Source organism: Myotis myotis, unplaced genomic scaffold (assembly GCF_014108235.1).
Source record: "Myotis myotis isolate mMyoMyo1 unplaced genomic scaffold, mMyoMyo1.p scaffold_m19_p_17, whole genome shotgun sequence".
NCBI lineage: Eukaryota > Metazoa > Chordata > Mammalia > Chiroptera > Vespertilionidae > Myotis > Myotis myotis.
The window spans coordinates 743,971-769,612 of record NW_023416321.1 but is presented as its reverse complement, the minus strand read 5'-3'; the positions used below and the strand labels follow the sequence as shown (position 1 = coordinate 769,612).

The 25,642-nt window shown below is 56.6% G+C and overlaps 1 protein-coding gene across 2 annotated transcripts in view; it reads left to right on the top strand.

Annotated features, from left to right (window-relative positions):
• The window catches only part of RNF213 (ring finger protein 213), an 87,601-nt gene that overhangs the window by 23,405 nt on the left and 38,554 nt on the right, over positions 1-25,642 (top strand). For both annotated transcript variants that reach the window (XM_036339256.1, XM_036339255.1), the window contains exons 17-29: positions 6,570-6,750; positions 7,574-7,747; positions 8,407-8,556; positions 9,756-10,357; positions 11,055-11,220; positions 12,395-12,612; positions 13,384-13,524; positions 13,821-13,985; positions 14,301-15,456; positions 16,471-16,664; positions 17,321-17,476; positions 20,535-24,170; positions 25,489-25,625. In XM_036339256.1, the coding sequence (XP_036195149.1) occupies positions 6,570-6,750; positions 7,574-7,747; positions 8,407-8,556; positions 9,756-10,357; positions 11,055-11,220; positions 12,395-12,612; positions 13,384-13,524; positions 13,821-13,985; positions 14,301-15,456; positions 16,471-16,664; positions 17,321-17,476; positions 20,535-24,170; positions 25,489-25,625 (7,076 nt within the window). The remainder of the gene's footprint in view (positions 1-6,569; positions 6,751-7,573; positions 7,748-8,406; positions 8,557-9,755; positions 10,358-11,054; positions 11,221-12,394; positions 12,613-13,383; positions 13,525-13,820; positions 13,986-14,300; positions 15,457-16,470; positions 16,665-17,320; positions 17,477-20,534; positions 24,171-25,488; positions 25,626-25,642) is intronic.

Here is a 25,642-nt window from a genome sequence, read left to right as displayed (position 1 = left end):
CAGAGATGGCGGGCGGTGAGACATAAGGTCGGACTAGACGGTCTGGAATCCACACAGGTGAGTCTGCATCCTGTGGAAATATACAAGCATATCCTCTCCCCTGGGTTAAAAGTACATCAGGTCCCTTCCAGGCTCCTGTAAGCAAGTCTCTCCATTTGACGAGGGCTTTAGGTTTAGTTAGATCAGGGTTCCAATGCCTGTACATTGGGGAATTTCCCTCAGAATCTACATTTAGTATATTAATTACAAATAGAGTATGTTGTAGAACATGATGAGGAGAGGAATATTTAAACTCATTTTCTTGTAATATTTTGTAACAGGAGTAAATCAAACACCGCTGGGGCTATATAATAGAACTCCCATTTGAGACAAGATATCTCTTCCCCATAATGTAAAGGGGAGAGTCGTAATTACATAGGGACAGAATGTTCCCGAATGTTGATCTTCATCAGCCCAAGTTAAAATCTGAGAACTCTTTTTCACATTAGATGCCTTGCCTAGTCCTACTAGGGAAGTGGAGGTGGTGTGCGTGGGCCATGAAGAGGGCCAATCCTTCCCTGCTATGCAGGAAACATCTGCTCCTGTATCCAATAGACCTTCAATTGGTTTTCCCTGAATTTGTAAAATTTTTGTAGGTCTAGTAGCATGGATTTCTTGTATCCAAAATGCTGCATCACTAGATCCAAAGCCTCCGGCCCCTCTAGCTTTCTGGGTAACAGCTGTCCCTATTTTATGTATTGGTAACAGGAGTAATTGGGCAATTCTCTGGTTGGGCTGAATCTGTATAGTTGTGGTGGGTGGGGAAAGTAAAATCTGTATTTCTCCTGTGTAGTCTGCATCAACAACTCCTGGGATGACTAAGATCCCCTGTAAGGAGGTGGAGCTCCGCCCTAATATTAAACCTACAGTTCCCTCAGGCAGTGGCCCAGACACTCCTGTAGGAATGGCTGCTACTGGCGAGTCTGGGGTTAGTACTGCATGGGTGGTTGAGTGGAGGTCCAATCCTGCACTGCCTGGGGTTGCCCTGAAGAGGTCACTGACTGATCGAAATTTGCAAAGGGGTTGAAGGTTGATGCCCCTATTATTGCAGGGGCCTGGGGCTGGCCCCTTCTCAAGTTTCCCGATTGAGGTGATGGGATATAACCTCCTTGGGAGCTATTTGTAGAGTTTAAAGGCCGACCATTTTTATGGTATTTTGATCTACATTCCTTTGCCCAATGGAATCCTTTCTGACATCGGGGACAAACGGTTTTTGGAGGATTAATATTATTCCCTAATGTATTTCCAGGCTGTCGAGGAGCTTGCCATCTGGCCTGAGTATTATTATTTTTATTTGGGCATTCTCTGCTAAAGTGCCCAGATAAGCCACAAGAGTAGCAGTTCATATTTCTTTTATTACCTGTAGTATTGCTGGCTTGTCCTATAGCCTGTACATATTGAGGGTATGTCTCCCCTTTGAGAGCTGCAGCTATAGCTACACCCTGTATAAATGCTGGACTTACATCAGCACACTGTTTTATAAAATCATTTATAGTTCCTGTTCTGCGAATCGGCCTTAATAAAGCCTGACAGGTATTATTAGCATTTTCAAAAGCCAGTTGTTTGATTAGGATATCGGCTGCCTCTTTGTTATTGATTACTCTCTTGACTGCCTGCATGAGGCGAGAAAGGAAATCCTGATATGGTTCCTCGACCTTCTGTTTAACCTCTGTAAGGGTGGTGGTTTTTCCTGCTGTATAAGGTAGGGATTTCCAGGCACTTACTGCACAACTGGTTACTTTGGTAAGTGCCTCTGTGGGCATATTCATTTGCTCCTCAGCCGTGTTAAAATCACCTTCTCCTAATATCATGTCTAGGGTTATTCTTTTTCTGGTTTTTTCGCTAGTGGCTACAGCTTTCTTAGCAAGATCTTCATATTCAGTTTTCCATAATAAGTAATCGCCTCCTGAGAGACAGGATTTACAAACCTGTGACCAATCATAAGGAGTCATCCATTTACTGGCTAGGGTTTCTACCAAGGTTTGTGTGTAAGGAGCTAGAGGTCCATATTCAGAGCAGGCCAATTTTAATTCTTTAAGTACTTTGTAAGGTATAGGCTCCAAGGTGGGGTTTCTATTCCCACCAGACTCATTCTCATATGTAACTGGGAAGCAGAGTGAGAATTCAAGATCTCCATTAGCTTCAGCTTCTCTTATCGCCCTTTGAAATTTAGACATGGAGCTCATAGGAGCCACAGGACCTGGTTTAGGCTTCCTTTCTAATTTGGGGAGCCTGTTTTGAATGGGAGGGCTATTCTCCTCTCTACTGACTGGAAAGGAACAATGGTCATGTTTATGATATTTATTCTCCTCCCGATCAGTAGGCATAGCTAAATTGCTTTTAGATTGAGCTGAAGACAATGATGATGTGTCCTCTCTGGGTGGAGCCGAGGGACTATTTAAATTTTGAGAAAGTTCAACCGTTTTTGCCTCTGGTGCCAAGGTGTCACAGATTGAATCCCAGAGGGAAAAGAAACATGGCAGGACCTTGTCAGATTCATGGTGTTTCTTTAATTGCTTTCCTACTTCAACCCAAGTTTTTAAATTAACAGTTCCATCCTCTGGAAGCCATTGACATACTTCTTCTATAAAACTTTCTGTCTCACTGGGAAAAACCTCAACTCCAATTCTGCTAGTAAGCATATGCGTTAAAAGATTAATACAGAGTCTTTTTTCTTTAGACTCAGTATGACCCATCTTGTCAATCTAAGTTCTGTACTAACTACCCGCTTACCCTACTTATCCTCTATAGGGGGGGTCTGAAGCACCCTACGGTGCAGTCCTATCCGTCCCAAATACGGGGGGACTTACCTAAGGGAACCCTGTTCGGGCGCCAGATGCCGGGGTCCAACCCCAGCAGGTCCAGGGGTTCCCAAAGGCGTAGACGGAGTCGGCGAAGAAGGAAGGACACGGAGACAGTGTTCAGTTGATCAGCAGCCTAGCCAGGATCTCTAGCCAGGATCTCCAGCCAAGTTCTGGTCTGGATCTCCAGCGAAGTTCTGCTGTTTATTGTCTTGTTACATCCGTATTTATACCAGTTGATTTTAATCCTGTCAATTTCTATTACAAAGGTTAGGGCGTTTCTTATCTCCATTCCAGGGAGTAAAGATTATGTAGCTTAAGCATGATTGTTTGTAGTTAAAGTGATTAACTACCCGCCTGGCACTTAGTTAAGGAGTTTCATCCCCTCCCTGACTTCAGGGAAAAATTCCTACCTGGGGAAACAACCTTTCTAGGAGAGGCATCCCCTCCCTGACTTCAGGGAAAAATTCCTACCTGGGGAAACAACCTTTCTCGGAGAGGTGACCTTGGTTAAAACACACAGCGCTAAGGGGAGCAAACATATTAAGAACAGTATGCTATATACGCCAGGTCCCTTGAAACATATGCTGTGCAGATGTTTCTTTCCTGCAGCGACTGTGTCAAGCAGCAAGGATGGACCGGCTTCCGACAGCATTTCATATAATGCGGTTTGGTGGTGATGAACTCCTTTAGCTTTTTCTTATCCGTGAAGCTCTTTATCTGACCTTCTATTCTGAATGATAGCTTTGCTGGATAAAGTAATCTTGGTTGCAGGTTCTTGCTATTCATCACTTTGAATATTTCTTGCCACTCTCTTCTGGCCTGCATGGTTTCTGTTGAGAAATCAGCTGACAGTCGTATGGGTACGCCCTTGTAGGTAACTGACTGTCTTTCTCTTGCTGCTTTTAAGATTCTCTCTTTATCTTTTGCTCTTGGCATTTTAATTATGATGTGTCTTGGTGTGGTCCTCTTTGGATTCCTTTTGTTTGGGGTTCTCTGTGCTTCCTGGACTTGTAAGTCCATTTCTTTCACCAGGTATGGAAAGTTTTCTGTCATTATTTCTTCAAAAAGGTTTTCAATATCTTGCCCTCTCTCTCCTTCTGGTACCCCTATAATTCTGATGTTGGTACGCTTGAAGTTGTCCCAGAGGTTCCTTACACTATCTTCATATTTTTGGAATCTCTTTTCTTTTTTCTTTTTCGGTTGGGTATTTTTTGTTTCTTTGTATTTCAAATCTTTGACTTGATTCTTGGGATCCTCTTGTCTGCTGCTGGATCTCTGTAAATTATTCTTTATTTCAGTCAGTGTATGCTTAATTTCTAGTTGGTCCTTTTTCATGTCCTCCATGGTCTCACTATACTTATTGAGGGATTCATTAAATTTATCGGCGGTTTCCATAAAATTCTTGAAAAACCTTATAAACGTGGCCTTGAACTCTATATCCAATCGTTTGCTTTCCTCCATTTCTGCCATTTGTGACCTGTTTCTTTGTCTCCGCATTTTGGCAGCTTCCCTGTGTTGATAGAGTGGCCCTGCGCGCCAGGTGTCCTGTAGGGCCCAGTAGCTCAGCCTCCCCAGTTACCTGGGGTGGACACTCTTGGTGCACTCTTGGTGCCTTGGTTGTTGTAGAATCACTGGGAGGAATTGACCTCCAGGCCAATTGGCTGTGAGAATCAGCTGTGTCTAAAGTGGGAGAACTTCTGTGCTGAAGACACCCTTCTGGGGCAAGACTTGCTTCAGTGGGGCTTTGGTGCTCACTGAGTCTGCTCCCTGAGTGTGTCCCTTATGGATCTGAGTAGTTGCAATCTGGATGGTCCCCCTCTGACCACTGGGTACAGTGGCTCCTGGATCTAAGGAGGTGCTAATTCAGCCTCTGCCTGAGGCCACACAGCAGTAGCCACGAAGAGGCTCAGCTGTGAAGCAATGCAAGCCGCTGCGGGGCCTTGGGCCTTCTCTTGGAAGTTCCGGGTCTGCCTGGCTAGGCTGCAGTTAGGTAAATTCACATGCAAAAGCCTCTGCCGCAGCCTGGGTGGGGCGGGGTCTCAGGGAATCAAAGGGCGGATCAGGGAGCTATGGCTGATTCTCCGCCCGGAGTCGCGCGTCTCAGTGACCTGCTAATTGCTGCAAGCACCTCTGAGGGAAAGCCGCCTTCAAGTTCGCCCGCTGCCGGACAGACCAGCTTCTCCCCGTATGAGACCTGGGTCCCCAGAGACTTCCCGGAACCGGAGTTCAGAGCCGTCGGGAGCTTGTGATTCCAAAAAGACAGCCGCGTCCTCAGGCGCCACCCCCTTTCCTCGCGCGCGCGCGCCGCCGTACCTCTGCACTTCACCTCCGCAGCGCCTCTGGCTCTCAGCGTGCTTTTCTTTCCTTCTAGTTGTGGAATTTACACTCAGCCAGCCTTCCTGTTGTTCTGGATGATGTTTGCTCAGTCCTTTGCGGTAATTTTCAATTGTTGTGGGAGGCGGCAATTTCCCGGTGTTTATCTATGCCGCCATCTTAGTTTCTCCAAAAGCCAAGTTGTTTTTTATGTTCAACAAACGTTTCATCCCTGGGATAAACCCCATTTGGTGTTTAATCCTTTTTATAAGTCGCTGGGGAAGGCTCTCTCTCATCCTTTTGTTTGTTTACTTAATCCGAACCTGAGGATCTTTTCCCATTGATTTTAGAGAGAATGGAAGAGAGGGGGGGAGGTAGGGGGCAGGAGGGGAAAACAGAGGGAGAGAGAGTGAGAGAGAAGATAGAGACACATCGATGTGAGAGAGACTCATCGATTGGTTGCCTCCTGCGCACACCTTGACTGGGGCCGCGGATCGAACCTGCAACCCAGGTACGTGCCCTTAACTGGGAGTCGAACCCGCGACACTCTGGTGTGCAGGCCGACGTTTTAACCATTGAGCAACACGGGCCAGGGCCCTTTTATCCTTTTTTTTTTTTAAATATATTTTATTGATTTTCTACAGAGACGAAGGGAGAGAGATAGAGAGCTATAAACATCGATGAGAGAGAAACATTGATCAGCTGCCTCCTGCACATCTCCCACTGGGGATGTGCCCGCAACCCAGGTACATGCCCCTGGCCGGAATCAAACCCGGGACCCTTCAGTCCGCAGGCCGACGCTCTATCCACCGAGCCAAACCGGTTTCGGCCCTTTTATCCTTTTAAATATCAGAAAGTATCTGTTGTAAACTCACTCACTCTCTCTCTCTTTCTCTCTCTCTCTCTCTCTCTTTACTAACTACTGGAACTTTTGGTAAACACTTTGCAGCTAAAGAAGGACAGCATTTGTGTCTGGATGGGGACGCAGAAAGAGGCCTAAATGCAGGCGCCGTGTGCGGGCGGCCGGGCTCGGCACGAAGGAGGTTCAGGGTTACAAAGCGCAGGTGCACTGACGACTGCGCTCCGTGTGGCGTTTCTCACGACAGGAAAGTGCGGGCAGAGCGCAGGCGGCGGGAGCCGGAGGCAGGGCGTGGCAGTGGGGCCTGTCAGTGGGTCCCCGTCTCCCCGTCTCCCCGTCTCCCCGTCTCCGGGGGTCTCCGCTCAAGGACACAGTTCACCGCGAAGCCAAGTCCCTAAGAAAAGTGAAGCATTTTTCTCTTTTGCTTCTTTTTGGAGCTTGTAAGACCAGTCACAGACGATTTCTGAAGTGCGATTGGGTAATAACTGTCCTTTAAAACAAACCAGTTAAAACCACACGCCTTCCTGTCCCGTCTCCGTCCTCCTTTCCTTTAGTCGCAGCTCAGCGTCCTGGAGGGAGTCTCTCACAGCGACCTGCGGAGGTTCGGGACCCTCGTGTCCGCTGTGGTCACCAAGTCCTGGCCCAGGCGCCACGGGGAGGCCGTGGACGACCTGGCGGAGGTGCTGAGGTACCTGCTCACGTGGCCAGACGTCACGCATCTCTTCAAGCTCTACGGTGTGTCCTCGGGGTGTCCACTCGCGTCCCGCGGACCTGCGGCGGGGTGGGCGCTGGACCTGACGCTCGGGGAGGGCGGGCCGATGTCTGGCAAGGAAGCCGATTGGCTGGGCCGGGGGGCCTGTCTGTGGGGAGGACACCTGAGGGCCCGTCCCTGGCACAGCTGTGCACAGCTGCTCTGTCCCTCAGGCCGTCCTGGACGTCAAGTCCCCCTGAAGGTCCCGTTTTTCTTTCTTCTTTTTCTTTTTGAGAATGTTCACCCGACGATATTTTTCCATTGATTTTTAGAGAGAGTAGAAAGGAGGGAGGGAGAGAGAGAGAGAGAGAAACATTGATGTAAGAGAGACACATTGATTTGTTGCCTCCCAGGGTCCTGGGCCAGGGATTGAACCTGCAATCCAGGCACATGCCCTTGACTAGCAATCAAACCCCAGACGCTGTGGTCCGCGGGGCCGACACTCTGGTCTAACCACTGATCCACACCGGCCAGGGCAATGGACCTTCATTTTTTAAAAATATGTTTTCATTGACTTGAGAGAAAAAGGAGGGGAGAGGGAAAGAGAGAAACAGCAATATGAGAGTGTAACATCGATTGGCTGCCTTCTACACGCCCCCGACTGGGGATCGAGCCCGAGACCCAGGCATGTGCCCCAACCGGGAATCGAACCGGAGACCTTTCGGTGCGTGGGAGTGCGTCTCAGACCTAACCCTCTTGAGTGTGACCCCCCTCGCGCTGCCTGGGCGTTAGGGCCGCGCAGCGGGGAGGTTCCTGTTGCCGGGAGGAGAGGCCCCACGGCTTTAGACTCTGTTCTCACCTGGGCAGGCACCAACGAGAAGGTCTTGGCGCACATCACAGAGGAAGGCAAGAAGCTGATGGCGACGGCCGACTCGGTCTTCACCAAGGTGGCCGAGGACCTGCTCGACGGCGCCGTGCTGGTGGGGCAGCTGGAGCTGATCTGGAGTCACAGGGCGCGGTTTCTTGACATCTGGGAGCTGAGTGAGTGCCGGGCGCCAGCTGCTGGGGGTGACGGGGGTGTCGGGCTCACGGGGTTCCCAGAGGCTGATCTTTGAGAGGCTCTTTTTGCCGCGAGAGTGACAGGACGGTTTCTTTTCTTTTTTGGAAAAAAACCCACAAAAGATTGATGAATTTATTTATTATTTTTGAAACAATCGCACCGCTCTAAGAAAATGGGAGCGACAGTGAAAAGAACTTTCTAAAAACCCTGCACCGTGGGAGAGTCGGCTGCCACACGGATGCCCGTCCTCCTGGGGACTTGAGCGTGCACTTCCCGTAGGCCAGGCCTGGCCCCACGAGCTACACGGTCCCCACCGATGGCAGAAAATGAACCTTGACAGGTGACCCCCTGGAATGTCCGTGGTCCAGGACTGGTATGGAGAGCAGGACCCCGCACGGAATCAGACGTGGCATTTTGTGTCACGTGGTGTCCAGTCCTCAGGAAAATAGAGCAGGAAAGTGATCAGACCGTGACCGAGCCCCAGTGCTCACCGGCCCGTCCCACTGCTGAGCGCGGGCGCTGAAGGGGCTGGGCTCGCGCCCTGAGCGGGCATCGCTTCCAAGAAGAGGAGGAAACAGTCGCCATGGAGAAGGATCGGTTTGTTTGTTCTATTGGGTAACTTTTTTTTTTTTAATGCCAGAGAGAAAAAGTTTTTCGCCGCAGGAGAAAAAACATGATATGAAGAAAGTGCTGGACTACAGGTGGGAGGAGCTGCAGTTCCTGCAGGAGGAGCGGCGCCGGGTGGACAGCCTGCTGAAGCTGTGCGAGGCGGCCAAGCGCTGGGTGGCAGGTGACTCCATCCGACCTTTACCCACCAGGTGGCGGGGCGGGGAGGGCCTGATGGGAAGGTGCCCGCAGGTTGCTCTCCGAGGGCGGCTTCTGTAAAGCATTCATTTTAAGCAAAGTTGGACCTGGCGCCTGTTCTCTTTGGTATTTACCCCAGGCCTCTCTCTCTCTCTCTCTCCCTCTTTTAGTATATTTGTATTGATCTCAGAGTGGAACGGAGCGGGGAGTGAGAGAGAAACATCAATGGTGAGAGAGAGTCACTGATCGGCTGCCTCCTGCATGCCCCCCCCCCCCCCCCGGGATGGAACCCGCAACCCAGGCATGTGCCCTGACCAGGAATCAAACCATGACCTCCTGCTCCCCCCTCCCGGCCCCCCCCGTCTTCTGTCCCCCTCTTTCTGACTCCTGAAGTTCAGTGCCAGGCGTGTCTGGAAATGCCATGATTCCTCACGGACCTGAGGCCTCCGGGTCCCCAGCCCTCCGTGTCCTGGCGGGAGCACGACCTGCTGCTACTAGGCCGACGGAGGGAGAGCAGGGCGGCCGTAGCAAGGGGTGGGGTGAAAAGCAGCCTGTCCCCTCCTCGCCTCATCAGCGCCCCCACAGTCCAGTTCCCCGAGCAGGAGTCCGCCGGGCTCCCAGCGCCCCCACAGTGGCTGGGGTTCCACGTTCCAGGCCTCGGGCCCCGCTTCCCACGGGCCCATCCGCTGTCACATCCCACAGGCTGTGGCCCCGAGTGCCTTCTCTGCTCCCCCTGCCCCGTCCTGTGTGGGACACAAGGGGGGCCTTTCTTCAAACCGTCCTCTTCACCCAGAACGGACAGCGAGGTTTTATTTGTGTGAAAACTGATGCGCAAGAGGGGGCGGGTGTCTGGATTCTTATTGAGAAAAAAATGCCAGCGAGTGTGTTCCCCAGCCGGCGGCTCAGGGCTGAGAAGTCAGGGGTCAGTTCTGGTCAAGGGCACACGTCCAGGTTGTGGGCTCCATCCCCAGTGCGGGGGAGGGGGGTTCTGGGGTGGGGGGGCGCGAGTGTGCAGGAGGCAGCTGATCCATGATCCTCTTATTGATGTTTCCCTCTCCCTCTCCCTTCCTCTCTGAAGTCAATAAAAATATATATTTTTAAAAACCGAAGAAGAGCAGCGAGGGGGAGGGGGAGGGGGAGTCCCGCCGGGCGGGGTTCCCGTGTGACGTCCTCCTTGGTTCGCAGTGGACTGCGGAGAGATCGCCAAGAGACACGCGGAGGACCTGGGCGGGAAGCGCCTGAACGAGGCGGTGATGGCGCGGCTGTCCCCCACCTCCGGCGCCATGGAGAGGGTGACGCACTACAACCTGAGCGCCCGCGTCGGAGAAATGGCCGCGAGGGTGGACTCGCTCAAGGACAGCCACATCTTCCGGACCTTCTGGGCAGAGGCCGCCCGGGCGGAGGGCACGCAGGAGGAGGGGGAGGAGGAGGCGGGGTCGGGGCCGCTCCTGGACATGGAGGATGCCTATGCCGCCCTGTACCATCCCTGCCTCGCCAAGTTCAGGAAGCTGTACGAGGACCTGAAGGCCGGCGAGCTCACCTTCGGGGAAGTGCGCGCCATCTTCAGCGACTTCGTGGATAAATACGAGGACCTCGCTTCTGACCTCCGCGTCATGCGGGCCCTGGACCCCAGCGACCCAGGGAGTTGGATCCAGGAGCGAGTGGGGCAGGTCAGGGAGTACCATCACCTGCATCGGTCTGCCAGGGCGGCCAGGGTCATCTTGGAGGTCAAAGAGGCCTTGGGACTGACCGGGGACTTCAGTCTTCTCGACTTTGTACTAAGAATTGTGAGTTACTGGCCAGGGGCCCCTGGGCACGGGTGGGGCCCAGCTCCGGCGCCGGCAGCCCTGGCTCTGGCGTTGAAAGCCGGGATGGGAGCGTGCGGTTTGCCGTTCACCCGGTGCTGAGTGTGCGGGGCCGGCCTTGCCCTCGGCTGGGAGTGTGACCGCCTGCGTGGGGGTCAAGGGTGCGGGACCGGGCCGCGCGGCCCTCTCGCCGGCCGTGTGTGTGCAGAGCGGAGGCCGGGCTCCGAGCGGTGGGGCAGTGGGTCTGAGCGCCTGGGAAGTGGGTCTTCGGTTTCTGCTCTGTGAGGACGAGCGTTTAGGAGGCAGCGTGGGCCCCGCACGGCAGTGTGGGCAGGTGTGAGGAGGAGGGAGATCCAGCACGGGATTTGGAACATCTCTCTCCAGCAGCGGCGCTGGAGTGGGTCCCGGGTCTGGGCCCTCGCTTTTCTACCCACGAGCCAGGAGGAGGATCCGTGCTGGGCAGGTCTTGGCGAAGCTGCTTTGCAGAATGTCCGCACAGAGCAGGGGTGGTTATTACTGATCGGGGCCGGGCACAGCGCCCAGCTCTGGGATGAGACCCCCGTGCCCGTCTGCATCAGAGCAGCCGCACATCCGGGAGGTTCAGGTCCGAGTTCCTGCTCAGACTCGGGGCTCCAGGTGAGCGGCTCCGTCCAGCCCCCAGCAGAGCCTTGTCTTCCAGACCAACGCCTTCGAGAACTCTCGCGGTGAAAAACTGGGCCAGATCAACAAGCAGGTCATCCTTGCCATCAAGCTGCTGCGGGACCTGGACGAGGCCCGGTGCCAGTGTCTGCAGGAGCTGGTCCTGGCCATGGAGTTCGTCCACTGGGTCCGCGAGGCTGTCGAAGGTACGGTCGGGACTGGGGTTTGCAGGAGCCTGGGTGTCCCGATGGCACTGGGGTGACCGTCCCAAGCTGACTGGCTGGGGGAAGGACAGGGGTGCCGCCTGCATCCTTTAGCAGAGGTCCTCAAACTTTTTAAACGGGCCAGTTCCCTGTCCCTCAGACATTCCACACATGCACACTGCGGGCCCGGGACGAGTTGGCTGCTAAGCAGGGCAGGCAGCAGCAGCAAAAACACCCGGTGGGACGGATAAATGTTTTTGGCGGGCCGCATGTGGCCCGCGGGCTGTAGTTTGAGGACCCCTGCTAGGGCATGTGCTGTGGTGCTGTGGGTGGTTGCTGATAGAGTTTATATCAGATATTTCTCGTGCTCTGGTGCAAAAGCTGTGTCCTCCCCACGCTGTATGTTTGCTGTGGATAGCTGTGGGTCACTTTCTTCCTTTTTTTATATATAATTTTATTGATTTCAGAGAGGAAGGGAGAGAGAGACAGAGAAACATCAATGATGAGAGAGAATCATCATCGACTGCTTCCTGCACACCCCACACTGGGGATCAAACCCACAACCCGGACATGTGCCCTGACCGGGAATTGAACCCGTGACCACCTGGTTCATAGGTTGACAGTCAACCCCCGAGCCACACCGGCTGGGCAAGGGGGATCATTTTCTTAAAAACCTTGCCCTGCCCTGGCTGGTGCGGCTCAATTTGTTGGAGCATCGTTCCGTGCACCAAAAGGCTGCAGGTCCAATTCCTCGTCAGGGCGCACACCGAGGTTGCGAGCTCGAGCCCCTTTTGGGGCACATGTGGGAAGCAACCGATTGATGTTTCTCCCTCCCACTCTCCCTTCCTCTCTCTGTAAAATAAATTTTAAAAAGCGTATCCTCAGGCGAGAATTAAATAATTTTTTAAAAAAGGTGGTGACGGGGCGGGGATCAGATGGAGTCAGGCACACGCAGCCTCGGGCAGCGCCTTGCCCGCGGTTACTGAGGTCGCCCTGGTCTGCGGCTTCCAATCAGGAGCAGGTGGAGAGGTGCCTGGACTCTGGCGGAAAGCAGACAGCGGGTCAACCCCTGAACCCCTGGATGTCTACGCGTAGCTCCTCACAAGACTGTTGTCCACCGTGGGAGCTCGTGTCACCGTGGCATGGCCCCAGCTCACCTGTCCCCTCTCGCCCCAAGGGGTCAACGAGCTGAAGGTGTTTGTGGACCTGGCGTTCATCTTCGCGGGGGAGAATGACATGGACGTGGACCGCGTGGCCTGCTTCCACGACGCCGTCCAGGGCTACAGCTCTCTGCTCTACAAGCTGGACGCGAGCCAAGGTTTCCAGGAGCTCTCGGGACACCTGAAGGAGCTGTGGAAGGCACTGGACAATGACCCGCACCTGCCCAGTAAGCTGGTGAGTCTCGTTCCCAGCGCGCAGCTCCGCGGGACTCGGGCCGCGGCCGTGCACACCATCGCGCACCACGTGTTGAAGACGATGCTCGCAAAGTGTCTGTTCACATACGGAAACGCTTTCTCTAGTGCCTGTGTTACAAATCGGATACAAAACTGCTTGGAAATACAAGGGATTTCTATTAGGCAACCCCAGGCGGGACTCAAAATTCAATAAATCTAGGAGTTTTTTCATAGCAACATAAATTGATATTAAGTGAATTATATTATGCGAATGATGTTATCATAGCCACGTGGCCCTGGGCAGAAAAGAGGTCCCCACCGGGTCCGAGGAGACCCCTCTCCGTAACTGGCCTCCGGAGCAGACCTGTGGCCATGGCCGGGACAGCTGCCTCCCCCTGGGGGGGCAATGGAGTGAGCAGATGGGAGGGAGGTTCCTTCTCTGCTGGAGGCTCACATCTGAACAAAAGGCCTCTGAGGTCGTTTCCCCTCGATGCTTCTGGCTGGACGCGGGGACCCCAAGGACGTTTAGAATGGAAGCATCCCAGCCCTGTTAGAGCTGGCACCCCACCCCCAAGCTGGGGGTCCAGCAGGACAGTGTCTTTGTCCACCTGGCCCAGGGGCCGTCTGCACAGGTGGGGCCACAGGGAGAGAGGGCCCCGAGAAAGGCAGCCAGAGCTGCGCACCAGGAAGCGCCCCCACGCCTGGGCGGGGTGACCGCGCCCTGAGGAGGGAAAGAATGCGGTCCATGGCTGCTTTCTCGTCCATCCCACAGCGGGACTCCGCCCGGAACCTGGGGTGGCTGAAGACGGTGAAGGAGAGCCACGGCTCAGTGGAGCGCTCGTCCCTGACACTGGCCAGAGCCATCAACAGCAAGGGCACCTATGTGATCCAGGCGCCCGCCGAGGGCCAGCAGGTGAGCGCCCACTCCCTGGCACGCCCACACCACAGACATGCCCACTCCCTGGGCATGTCCACTCCTGGCCACGCCCACACCACGGCCCTCCCACCCCTGGGCACCCGATCACCTGACACGCCCACATTCTGACCACGCCCACATCATGGCCACACCCACACGCTGGGCATGCCTACTCCCTGAACACACCCACTTCCCCTGACCACCCAGACCCCAGACAGGGCTAGACAGGCTGCCTTCAATGGGGGTGGGTTTCTCCCTCCGGAAAACCACCCGCGACGCATCCCCTCCCACAGATCTCCCCAGACGCAGTTCTACGTTTACTCCTCCCCGAGAGCCACAAGGGCCGCCAGGAGCTGCGCAGTTACTCCCTGGAGGAGCTGAAGGAGCTGATGAACAAGCTGATGCTCATGTCGGGCAAGAAAGACCACAACAGTGCTGACGTGGAGGAGTTCTCCGAGGTGGGTCCGCTTCCGGCCAGCCCTGCGGTCCGGCTCCTCAGTCGGGGCTGGGGGACTCCCTGCTGAGTGTCCCCAGGACAGTCGGAAGGGTTTGGGTTTGGGAATGGAACCGGGACCTCCTGGTTCCTAGGTTGATGCTCAACCCCTGAGCCATTTGCACTTTTTGCACGATCGCCTGAGGAAGAGGTTCTGTAAGGGAGGAAGGCAGGCTCTGGGCTCGGCCCCGTCCTGGTCCCAGCCCTCTGCTCGGGGTCTGCCGCCGCTGCTGTCTGGGTGCAGCCGATAAGGCCCGCCTCCTGCTTCCCTTGGCGACAGGTGTTCTGCAACGTGCAGAGGCTGGTGCAGGCCTTCCTGAACCTGTACTCGGCCGGGAGCTTCCTGTTCCGGGCCTGGAAGGTGCAGGTGCACTGCGGCCAGCCCGAGCCTGTGCGCATGCACTTCCCGCTGCCGCTGCTGAAGCCGCTGCAAGGGCGCGCGCCCCTGGCCCCGCTGCTGGAGGCGCTGTGCCGGCGGATGGAGCGCTTCTCGGACCAGTGGGAGGCGGTCGTGGCGCAGCAGCGAGAGGAACACTTTTACCTCAACTACTACACGGCCGAGCAGCTGGTGCGCCTGAGTGCGGAGCTGGCGCGGCCGACGCCCGGGGCCACCGCCCTGGCCATGCTGTCCTTCATCAAACGCCAGTGCACCCCGCGGGACGTCGCGGAGGCCTTCAGGGACCCCCATGGCGACGGCGGGGCCGCCACGCACAAGCTGCAGACAGTGATGGAGAGATTGCCCATCCTGCTCCTCAGCGAGCCCAGTCTGGTGGACAAGCTGGGGGTCATCATGGAACAGTTCCTGGGGTGCATGCGTGCCTTCCTGCCTCACTGCCTGGACCTCGAGGCCCTGGGCCGTGGCCTGGCGCGCCTGGCGGCCAGGGGTGGGCCCCCCGTGACGCGGAGGCTCCCCAAAGGCCTGCGGGCCGGCCAGCCCAACCTCATCGTCTGCGGCCACTCGGACGTGCTGCCGGCCGCCCTGGCCATCTACATGCAGAGCCCGGAGCAGCCGCTGCCCACCTACGACGAGGTGCTGCTGTGCGCGCCGGGCACCGCGTTCGAGGAGGTGGCGCTGCTGCTGCGCCGCTGCCTGAGCCCGGGCGCCCCCGGCCGCCGCGTGTACAGCCTGCTGTTCGCCGACCAGCTGGGCTACGAGGTGGCCCGCCGGGCGGAGGCGCTGCTCCAGGCCCTGCGCACCGGGCCGCACCGGGAGGACTTCCAGCTCGTCCTGGTCTGCGACAGCGAGCGGGAGCACTGCTACCTGCCCTCGGCCTTCAGCCAGCACAGGGTCCCCGCCACCCCCCAGGTGCTCCCCGAGGCCGCCCGAGCCTACCTGGCGCATCACTACCAGGTCCCCCGGGGGACCCCGTCGGCCGCCGCCGCCTTCAGGGACCGGATGTGTGTGGGGATCGTGGCCTCGGCGAGAGCGGGTGTCGGTAATGGCAGTGGCTGGGGGGACAGCTCTCCCCTGTCCCCTGGGGTGGAGGGGATGCTGACGAAGCCCTCCCATAAGAAGGGAACTGAGGCTCGGGGACGGGAAGTTGCCAATTAGAGCCGAACCGTAGGGGACACTCGTGGTTCCTGGAGCCAACCACCTTCCTTCTCTAAACAGCCTTCTCCTGTTTGCTTGTTTTCCAGTGACTTTTTAGAGAGAGTGGAAAGGAGGGAGATCGAGAGAGAGGAATGTCGATGTGAGAGAGACACATGGATTGGTTGCCTCCCGCACGCCCTGACCAGGGCCGGGAATCAAACCTGCAGCCCAGGTACGAGCCCTTGATTGGGAATCGAGCCCGAGACCCTTTGGTGCACAGGTCTGTGCTCCAACCGCTGAGCCACACCAGCAGGGCTCCTGTTTGTTTTGTTTTTATTATTATTTTTTTAAATCTGTTTTTATTGGTTTCAGAGAGGAAGGGAGAGGGAGAGAGAGAGAGAAACATCATTGTTGAGAGAGAATCACTGGTTGGGTGCCTCCTGCACACCCCCTGCTGGGGATCAAGCCCACAACCCGGGACCCTTCAGTCCTCAGGCTGACGCCCTATCCACTGAGCCACACCGGCAGGGCTCCTGTTGGTTTTGTGTTTGCCCTGCGTTGGCCGCTTCGGGGTTGATGTGGGTGAGCAGGGGGAGATAAGATCTGTCTAGAAAGGGCGCAGGTGCCTCTTATCCTCCCTTCAGTCCCTGCCCCGTTTCCGCCCCAGTGACTTGATCCCAGTCCAGGTCCTGCTCGTCCCCTCTGCATGCAGGGCACGCTCACCTGGTGCCACTGGTCCCGGGAAACGGGGGGCGTGAGCAGGAAACTGAGGAAACCGAGGGCTCCTTCGCCCCAGGTCACGTGGCATCGGTTTGAGCTGTGCACGCAGAGAAGGGGCTTGCACTAAATCTCTCTGGACCCTCTGTTCCTTGGCCCGCAGCCCAGGCACCTGATTTCCACGTGTTAATATTTGTTACAGGAAAGTCTCTCTACGTGAAGCGATTGCACGAAACTCTGCAAAGGAAGTTTCCTAGGAAGGAAGTGCCTCTCAAAGTAATTCGCTTGATGGACCCACAGGTGGATGAGAGCCAGGTCCTGGGCGCCCTGCTGCCCTTCCTGGACCCCAAGTGTCAGACGAGCCCCGCGATGTTCCACCTGGACGTGACCTCCTCGGTGAGAGCCTGGGTGCCGCCAGTGGCCACGGCGGGAAAGACACGGTGGCTCCTCCGCCCGTCCCATCATAAAAAAGTTCTTTATCGCCTGGCTGGTGTGGCTCAGGGGTTGAGCGTCCACCTATGAACCAGGAGGTCAGGGTTCGATTCCCAGTCAGGCACACACCCGGGTTGTGAGCTCCATCCCAGTGGGGGTGTGCAGGAGGCAGCCAATTCATGATTCTCCCTCATCATTGATGTTTCTCTCTCCCCCCCTCCCTCTCTCTAAAATAAAAAAACCCACATATTAAAAAAAAAGAAAGAAAGAATTTCTTTAGCATGACTTGATATTCAGTCCCATCGTGTCCAAGAACAGACTAAGAAGGTCCTCAGGGCAGGGACTGGTCTTTTGGGTAAATATATAAATATTTTTTAATATATTTTTATTGATTTCAGAGAGGGAGAGGTGTAGAGAGAGAAACATCAGTGATAAGAGAGAATCATTGACTGGCTGCCTCCTGCACATCTCCCACTGGGGATCAAGCCCACAACCCGGGCGTGTGCCCCCAACTGGGATTGAACCTGAAACCCCTCAGTCTGCAGGCCGACGCTCTATCCACTGAGCCAACCAGCCAGGGCTTCCAGGTAAATACTGACAGCGTGTGTTTCTCTCTCCAGGTGCAAGCTGGGGTCTGGACGTTTCTCTTCAAGCTCCTGGTGCTGCAGCACTTAATGGACTCAAACGGGAAAATGTGGCTCCGGAGCCCGAGCCACTTATACGTCATCGAAATCCTGGAAGGGCACTCGGCACCGCCTACGAGGCCTTCCAAGCTGGTGCGCCCCGGCCTGTCCCGTGGGGGGGGGGGGGGGGGGGGGGGCGCGTTCCTACTGACAGGCTCGCCATCCCCCGCCTCGGCCTTAGTGAGGCAGCCGAGTGCAGGGTTAGACAAGAACAATCCGTCTCTAAACTTACTTTGTTTTAAATGCCTGGAAAGGAGGTTTTTTTATATCCTCACCCGAGGATATGTTCTTATTTATTTTATTTTATTTTTTTAATATATTTTTATTGATTTCAGAGAAGAAGGGAGGGGGAGAGAGGGATAGAAACGTCAATGATGAGAGAAAATCATTGATCAGCTGCCTCCTGCATGCCCCCGACTGGGGATGGAGCCCGCAACCCGGGCCTGTGCCCTAACTGGGAATCGAACCCTGACCTCTTGGTTCATAGGTTGGCGCTCAACCCCTGTGCCACGCCGGTTGGGCATTTTTGTTGATATTAGAGAGAGAGGAAGAGAGAGAGAGAGAAACATTGATGTGAGAGAGAAACATGGATCGGTTGCCTCCCACACACACCCCAACTGCAGTCAAACCCACAACCTGGCTATGTGCCCTGACCGGGAATCGAACCTGCAACCTTTCGGTGCACGGGATGACATTCAACCCACTGAGCCACAGCGGCCAGGGCCGTCACATCAGTTTCTTAGCAAAAGGGAGTTCGATGCTCACACACTCGAGCTTTGGCCTCGGGAGCTCAGGTGAAAGCGCCTCCGGGAGGGACGGCAGCTCCCACAGAGCCTGGGGGTGCGGGGCAGCCACCTGTGCCGGGGCGTCTGCAGACATCGCTTCCTGAAACGTGGTTTTTCACGAAGGCCTGTCCGGTAGAGACCACGCGGAAGCCTCACACACCAAAAGCATGGTGTGTTTTTGTTTGTGTTTTTTTTTTCTTTTTTTTTTAATTAAATCTTTATTGTTCAGATTATTACATTTGTTCCTCTTTTTTTCCCCCCCATAACTCCCCTCCTCCCAGTTCCCGCCCCACCCTCCGCCCTCACTCCCCACCCACTGTCCTCATCCATAGGTGCACGATTTTTGTCCAGTCTCTTCCCGCATCTCCCACACCCCTTTCCCCCCCAGGAATAGTCAGTCCATTCCCTTTCTATGTCCCTGATTGTATTATAATCACCAGTTCATTCTGTTCATCAGATTATTTATTCACTTGATTCTTAGATTCACTTGTTGATAGATGCATATTTGTTGTTCATAATTTGTATCTTTACCTTTTTCTTCCTCTTCCCCTTCTTAAAGGATACCTTTCAGCATTTCATATAATCCTGGTTTGGTGGTGATGAACTCCTTTAGCTTTTCCTTATCTGTGAAGCTCTTTATCTGACCGTCAGTTCTGAATGATAGCTTTGCTGGATAAAGTAATCTTGGTTGTAGGTTCTTGGTATTCATCACTTTGAATATTTCTTGCCACTCCCTTCTGGCCTGCAAAGTTTCTGTTGAGAAATCAGCTGACAGTCGTATGGGTACTCCCTTGTAGGTAACTGAGTTTCTTTCTCTTGCTGTTTTTAAGATTCTCTCTTTATCTTTTGCTCTTGGCATTTTAATGATGATGTGTCTTGGTGTGGTCCTCTTTGGATTCCTTTTGTTTGGGGTTCTCCGCGCTTCTTGGACCTGTAAGTCCATTTCTTTCACCAGGTGGGGGAAGTTTTCTGTCATTATTTCTTCAAATAGGTTTTCAATATCTTGCTCTCTCTCATCCTCTGGCACCCCTATAATTCTGATGTTGGTACGCTTGAAGCTGTCCCAGAGGCTCCTTACACTATCCTCGCATTTTTGGATTCTTTTTTCATTTTGCTTTTCCGGTTGGGTGTTTTTTGCTTCCTCGCATTTCAAATCATTGACTTGATTCTTGCGCTCCTCTGGTCTGCTGTCGGGAGTCTGTATAATATTCGTTATTTCAGTCCGTGTATGCTTAATTTCTAGTTGGTTCCCCAATATAACATCGAGGGTCTCATTAGTTTTCTTGTAGATCTCATTAAGTTTATCGGCGGCTTCTAAACAGTTCTTGAGAGACCTTAAAAGTGTGGTTCTGAACTCTATATCTTCCATTGACAATTTTGTCCTGTTTCTTTGTCTCCGCATTTTGTTATGCTTCCTTGGTGCACCCCCTAGTGGTCTTTGTTCGCAGTCTTATAGTTAAACCTTGATTGTTGTAGCTAATTCCAGGGAGGGTTTGACCTCCAGGCCAAGTGGCTATGAGAATCAGCTGTGTCAGCAGTGAGAGAACTTCTGTCCTCTAGGGAGGTGCTAATCTGGCGTTTGCCTGAGGCTATCCGGCAAATGCCTGTGTGCAGGGCTTGGGCGGGGCGGGTCACACAGGATCAACAGGGTGGGCCGGAGAGAGCAGTTATGGCGGCTCTCAGTCCTGTCCCCAGGGGCTCTGCCTCTCTGAGTCCCAGCACCCGCTGCAAAGCTCAGAGACAAAGCTGCACTCGCTCTGACCGAAGCCAGACAGCCCCGCTTCTCCCGTTTGAGTCTGGGTCCCTAAAGACTCGCCCGGATCTGGAGCTCAGAGTCTGCGACTCCCTCCCGATTGAAAACGCCAACCGCGCCCTCCGCCGCCAGCCCGCTCCGCGCACTCCGCACCTCAGAATTTGACTTCAGCACTGCGCCTCCTCTGAGTGTCCGTATGCGTTTCTCTTTCCTCCTAGTTGTAGGACTTCCACTCAGCCAGCGTTCCTGTGGTTCTGGGTGATGTCCCTTTCGTTTTTTGGTTTCACTTTTAAAGTAGTTGTTCAAAGCAGCAAACTCCGGCGTTAACCTATGCCGCCATCTTGGTTCTCCCCTGTTTGTGTTTTTTAAAAATATATTTTTTAATGGATTTCAGAGAGAAACATCAATGATGAGAGAATCATGGATCGGCTGCCTCCTGCGTGCCGCACACTGGGGATGGAGCCCACACCCCGGGCCTGTGCCCTGACCAGGAATCAAACCGGTGACCTCCTGGTTCATTGGTCAACGCTCAAACCCTGAGCCATGCCTGCCAGGCAAAAGCATGTTTGGGAAATCTGGTTCGTAACCCTTTCCTTCACCTTCTCCTTCCCAGAGGACACGCGCCCCCCAGTTTAGTCTGCTGGACGTCTTCCCCAAGGTCACCTGCCGGCCCCCCAAAGAAGTGATGGAAATGGAGCTGAGCCCCGAGCAGCACTGCAGGGAGCCGGGCATGGACCCCGCCGAGTTCTGCAGCGAAACCTTCCAAAGACCTTTCCAGTATCTGAAGCGGTTCCATCAGAGTCAGAACCTGGACATGTTCCAGTACCAGAAGGGCCAGGTGGAGGGCACCCCCCAGGAGTGCCTGCAGCACCTGCTCTTGTACTGCGGAGTGCTCGACCCGTCCTGGGCGGAGCTGCGCAACTTCGCCCGCTTCCTCAACTGCCAGCTCAGGGACTGCGAGGCCTCCATCTTCTGCGACCCCGTGGCGGTCGGGGACACGCTGCAGGGCTTCAAGAACTTCGTGGTGACCTTCATGATCTGCATGGCGAGAGACTTCGCCACCCCGACGCTGCGCATGTCGGACCAGAGCCCCGGGAAGCACGCGGTCGCCATGGACGGGGTCACCGAGGAGGACATCGCCCCGTTCTCTCTCCGCCGGAGATGGGAGTCGGAGCCCCACCCGTACCTGTTCTTCAACGGGGACCGCATCTCCATGACCTTCATCGGCTTCCACCTGGAGCCCACTGAGAAGGGCACCTTCGACGCCGTGGACCCCGTGAACAAGAGGGTGATCAAGAGGGACGTGCTGACGAAGGAGCTGTACCAGGCGCTGCTGCTGCAGGGCGTGCCCTTCAACGTGGACTTCGACGCGCTGCCCCGGCATGAGAAACTGGAGCGGCTCTGCCTGGCGCTGGGCGTCCAGTGGCCGGTGGACCCCGACGAAACCTACGAGCTCACGACGGACAACATGCTGAAGATCCTGGCCGTGGAGATGCGCTTCCGCTGCGGGATCCCCGTCATCGTCATGGGGGAGACGGGCTGCGGGAAGACCCGGCTCATCCGCTTCCTCAGCGAGCTGCGGCGCGGGGGCGCCGACGCCGAGACCCTGCAGCTGGTCAAGGTCCATGGCGGCACGAGCGCAGACATGATCTACGGCAAAGTCCTGGCAGCGGAAGCCCTCGCCCAGCTCAACAGCAGTGAACACGGGCTGGACACTGTCCTGTTCTTCGACGAGGCCAACACCACGGGCGCCATCAGCTGCATCAAGGAGGTGCTGTGCGACCGCACGGTGGGCGGCCAGCCGCTGGCCGAGGACTCGGGCCTGCACGTCATCGCGGCCTGCAACCCCTACCGGAAGCACTCCCCGGAGATGATCGCCCGCCTGGAGGCGGCCGGGCTGGGCTACCGGGTGCGCGCGGAGGACACGGCGGACCGGCTGGGCTCCATCCCGCTGCGGCAGCTGGTGTACCGCGTGCACGCGCTGCCGCCCAGCCTGGTGCCCCTGGTGTGGGACTTCGGGCAGCTGAACAACACCACGGAGAGGAAGTACATCCAGCAGATCGTGCGGAGGCTGGTGGGCGACACCCCCATCGGCCCCGGCGACGCGCGCGTCATCGCCGACGTGCTCTACGCCTCCCAGTGCTTCATGCGGAGACGGGAGAACGAGTGCAGCTTCGTCAGCCTGCGGGACGTGGAGCGCTGCGTGCGCGTCTTCCGCTGGTTCTACGACCACAGCGCGATGCTCCTGTCCAAGCTGCCCGCCTTCCACGGCGGGCCCGGCGGCGACAGCCCCGATGACTCCGACGCCGATTCAGACGCTGACTCCGACGCCGAGAGAGGCCCGGTGCTCTGGGCGCTGGTGCTGGCCGCCGGGGTGTGCTACCACGCCTCCCTGGAGAAGCAGGACGCCTACCGCCGAGCCATCTGTGCGCTCCTCCCGCCGCCCTACGACAGCAGCAAGGCCGTGCTGGACGCCATCACGCGGACACAGGACCTCTTCCTGGAGGGCGTGTCTCTGAGGAAAACCGTCGCCAAGAATCTGGCCTTGAAGGAGAACGTCTTCATGATGGCCGTCTGCATCGAGCTGAAGATCCCGCTCTTCCTGGTGGGCAAGCCCGGCAGCTCTAAATCTCTCGCCAAGACCATCGTGGCGGACGCCATGCAAGGCCCGGCCGCCCCCTCGGAGCTCTTCCGGAGCCTGAAGCAGGTCTACCTGGTGTCGTTCCAGTGCAGCCCGCACTCCACCCCGCAGGGCATCGTGGGCACCTTCAAGCACTGCGCCCGCCTGCAGCAGGGCCGGGACCTGGAGCAGTACGTCTCCGTGGTGGTGCTGGATGAGGTGGGCCTGGCCGAGGACTCTCCCCAGATGCCCCTCAAGGCCCTGCACCCGCTGCTGGAAGACGGGTGCATCGAAGACGACCCCGCCCCCCACAAGAAGGTGGGCTTCATCGGCATCTCCAACTGGGCCCTGGACCCCGCCAAGATGAACCGGGGCATTTTCGTGTCCCGCGGCAGCCCCAACCAGAGGGAGCTCATCGAGAGCGCCCGGGGGATCTGCGCGTCCGAGCCCCTCGTGCAAGAGAGAATCCAAGCGTACTTCCGGCCCTTGGCCAGCGCGTACAAGGCGGTGTGTGCGAAGCAGGACAAGGAGTTCTTCGGGCTCCGAGACTACTACAGCCTCATCAAAATGGTCTTCGCCGCCGCCCAGGCCTCCAACAGGAGGCTCTCCCCCCGCGACATCGCGCAGGCCGTGCTCCGGAACTTCAGTGGCAAAGACGAGATCCAGGCCCTGGACATCTTCGCTGCCCACCTGCCCGAGGCGAAGCTCCCCGAGGAGGTCAGCACCCTGCAGCTGATCCAGCAGAACCTGTACCGCGACCCCCGGAGGGCGCCGGGCGCGGGGCCGGGAGACCCCGAGTCCCGCTACCTGCTGCTGCTGACCAGGAACTACGTGGCCCTGCAGATCCTGCAGCGGACGCTCTTCGCCGAGGACCAGCAGCCCGAGATCATCTTCGGGTCCAGCTTCCCGCGGGACCAGGAGTACACGCAGATCTGCAGGAACATCAACCGCGTGAAGATCTGCATGGAGACGGGCAGGATGGTGGTGCTGCTCAACCTGCAGAACCTCTACGAGAGCCTCTACGACGCCCTCAACCAGTACTACGTCTACCTCGGGGGCCAGAAGTACGTGGACCTGGGCCTGGGGACCCACCGGGTCAAGTGCCGGGTGCACCCCGACTTCCGCCTCATCGTCATCGAGGAGAAGGACGTCGTCTGCCAGCAATTCCCCATCCCCCTCATCAACCGGCTGGAGAAGCACTACCTGGACCTCCACACGGTCCTGGAGACGTGGCAGCGGGACCTCGTGCAGGAGCTCAAGGCCTGGGTGGACCAGTTCGTCGCCGTCAAGGCGGCGCAGGGCCAGGCCCGCTACAGCCCCTCAGACGTCTTCGTCGGCTACCACGCGGACGCCTGTGCCTCGGTGGTGCTCCAGGTCATCGAGCGCCTTGGGCCCGGGGCCCTGAGCCACGAGTGTTACCAGAAGGTCCTGGAGGACGCCAAGCTGGTGCTGCTGGACTGCGCCACGCCCGACGCCATCGTCCGACTCAGCGCGTCCGCGCTAGGCCAGTGTGCCGCGCAGGCCCTGTCGCGAGAATACTATTCCAGGCAGCAGCACGACTCGTTCGCGGACTTCCTGCAGGCTCACCTCCACGGGCCGGGCCCGGAGCGCCGCCCCGTCTTCACGGAGGTGAGCATCTCCCCGCGCTGTCACCCTCACCACCTTCCACCTCAGAGTCCTTGGTCCCTGGAGTCAAAAAGGCAGGTTCTTCTCCAGTAGATTCCAGTCCGGGTCTAGGAGTCAGAGAGGGATAGGTTGAGACTTTTAAAAAGAAAATGTTTATTGATCTCAGAGCGGAAGGGAGAGGGACAGGGAGATAGAAACATCCATGATGAGAGACAATCACTGATCAGCTGCCTCCTGCAGGCCCCACACTGGGGATCGAGCCCCCAACCTGGGCCTGTGCCCTGACGGGAATGGAACCGTGACCTCCTGGTTCCTAGGTCAGCTCTCAACCACTGAGCACCCGGCCGGCTGGGCCAGGCAGGGTCTTTAAGAGCGGGCCCCACAGGGACTGGGAAGTGCGGTTGGGAAAGTATCAGTCGGAGGTGTCAGGGCGAGAGACAGCAGAGCCCATGCAGGAGGCCAGGAGGGGCCAGGACGGAGCCTCGCGCGCAAAGCCGGGAGTGCCGCGAGGCGGGGTGGGCGACCCAGAGAGGCTCCTGAGAGCTCGGTCTTCCCTGTGGAGGGACGGTGGAGAGGTGCTGAGACTCATGGAACAGGCACACCAGCGTGGAGGCTGCTGCGAGCCTTCCAAGGAAATGAGGCGGGTGGAGAGGAGGAGTGAGGAGACACTGGCAGAGTGAACACCGGGCCCGTATCAGGGCCGCGGAGATGGAGGGGTCTGGGATGAGTCCCGAGCTGTTCCTTGGGTGGCTGGAGGCCCAGCCATCACAACAGAGGATCCTGGACCGAGCAGCGAGTTTTGGGGGGCGGGACGGGGGTGGTAAATTCCACTTGGCGCCCCTGTCAACCCTGGAGGATGTGACTGTCATGCCGTTGGATGTCGGAATCGGAAGCTCAGTGGGAAGGCCAGCCTGGGCGGGGGTTCGGCAGCTGCCCGGTGAGCACGCCCATCAGGAGTGCCTGCTTGCACCGCACGGTGTGACCGGTGGCGGCGGCGGCGAACGCCATCTGACAGTGGGAAGCAGGGGCGCCAGGGAGGAAACGCCACTTGTGCTGAGCCCTCAGGGACAGTTAGACTTTCCAGTAGGGACCAAAGCAGGAGAGACGCCCGAGTCTGGGAAGGAGACTCCGTCTTCGGGGCAGGGTGTCTTCCCTCCACTGCCTCTGGTCCTGGGTTCTGTTCCGCTCAGCACTGCCTCGTTTTAAAAACCCTGCGTGTGGGTTCTGTCTGTCTGGCCCGTAGCAGGCACTGGCTGACCATCCCGCGTTTCCGGGATCTGACCCCCGGAGATGTACAAATCATCTGTTCCCTGACCCCCAGGTCACCACTTTCTCCAGACTGCTCACCAGCCACGACGGCGAGATGCTGGGGTCGGAAGTGAACGGCAGGGCCCTGAACCCCACCATCCTGTCGCTGCAGCAGTTTGACACCGAGCACTCATTCCTCAAAGAAGTTCGGTGAGGCCCCTGCCTTC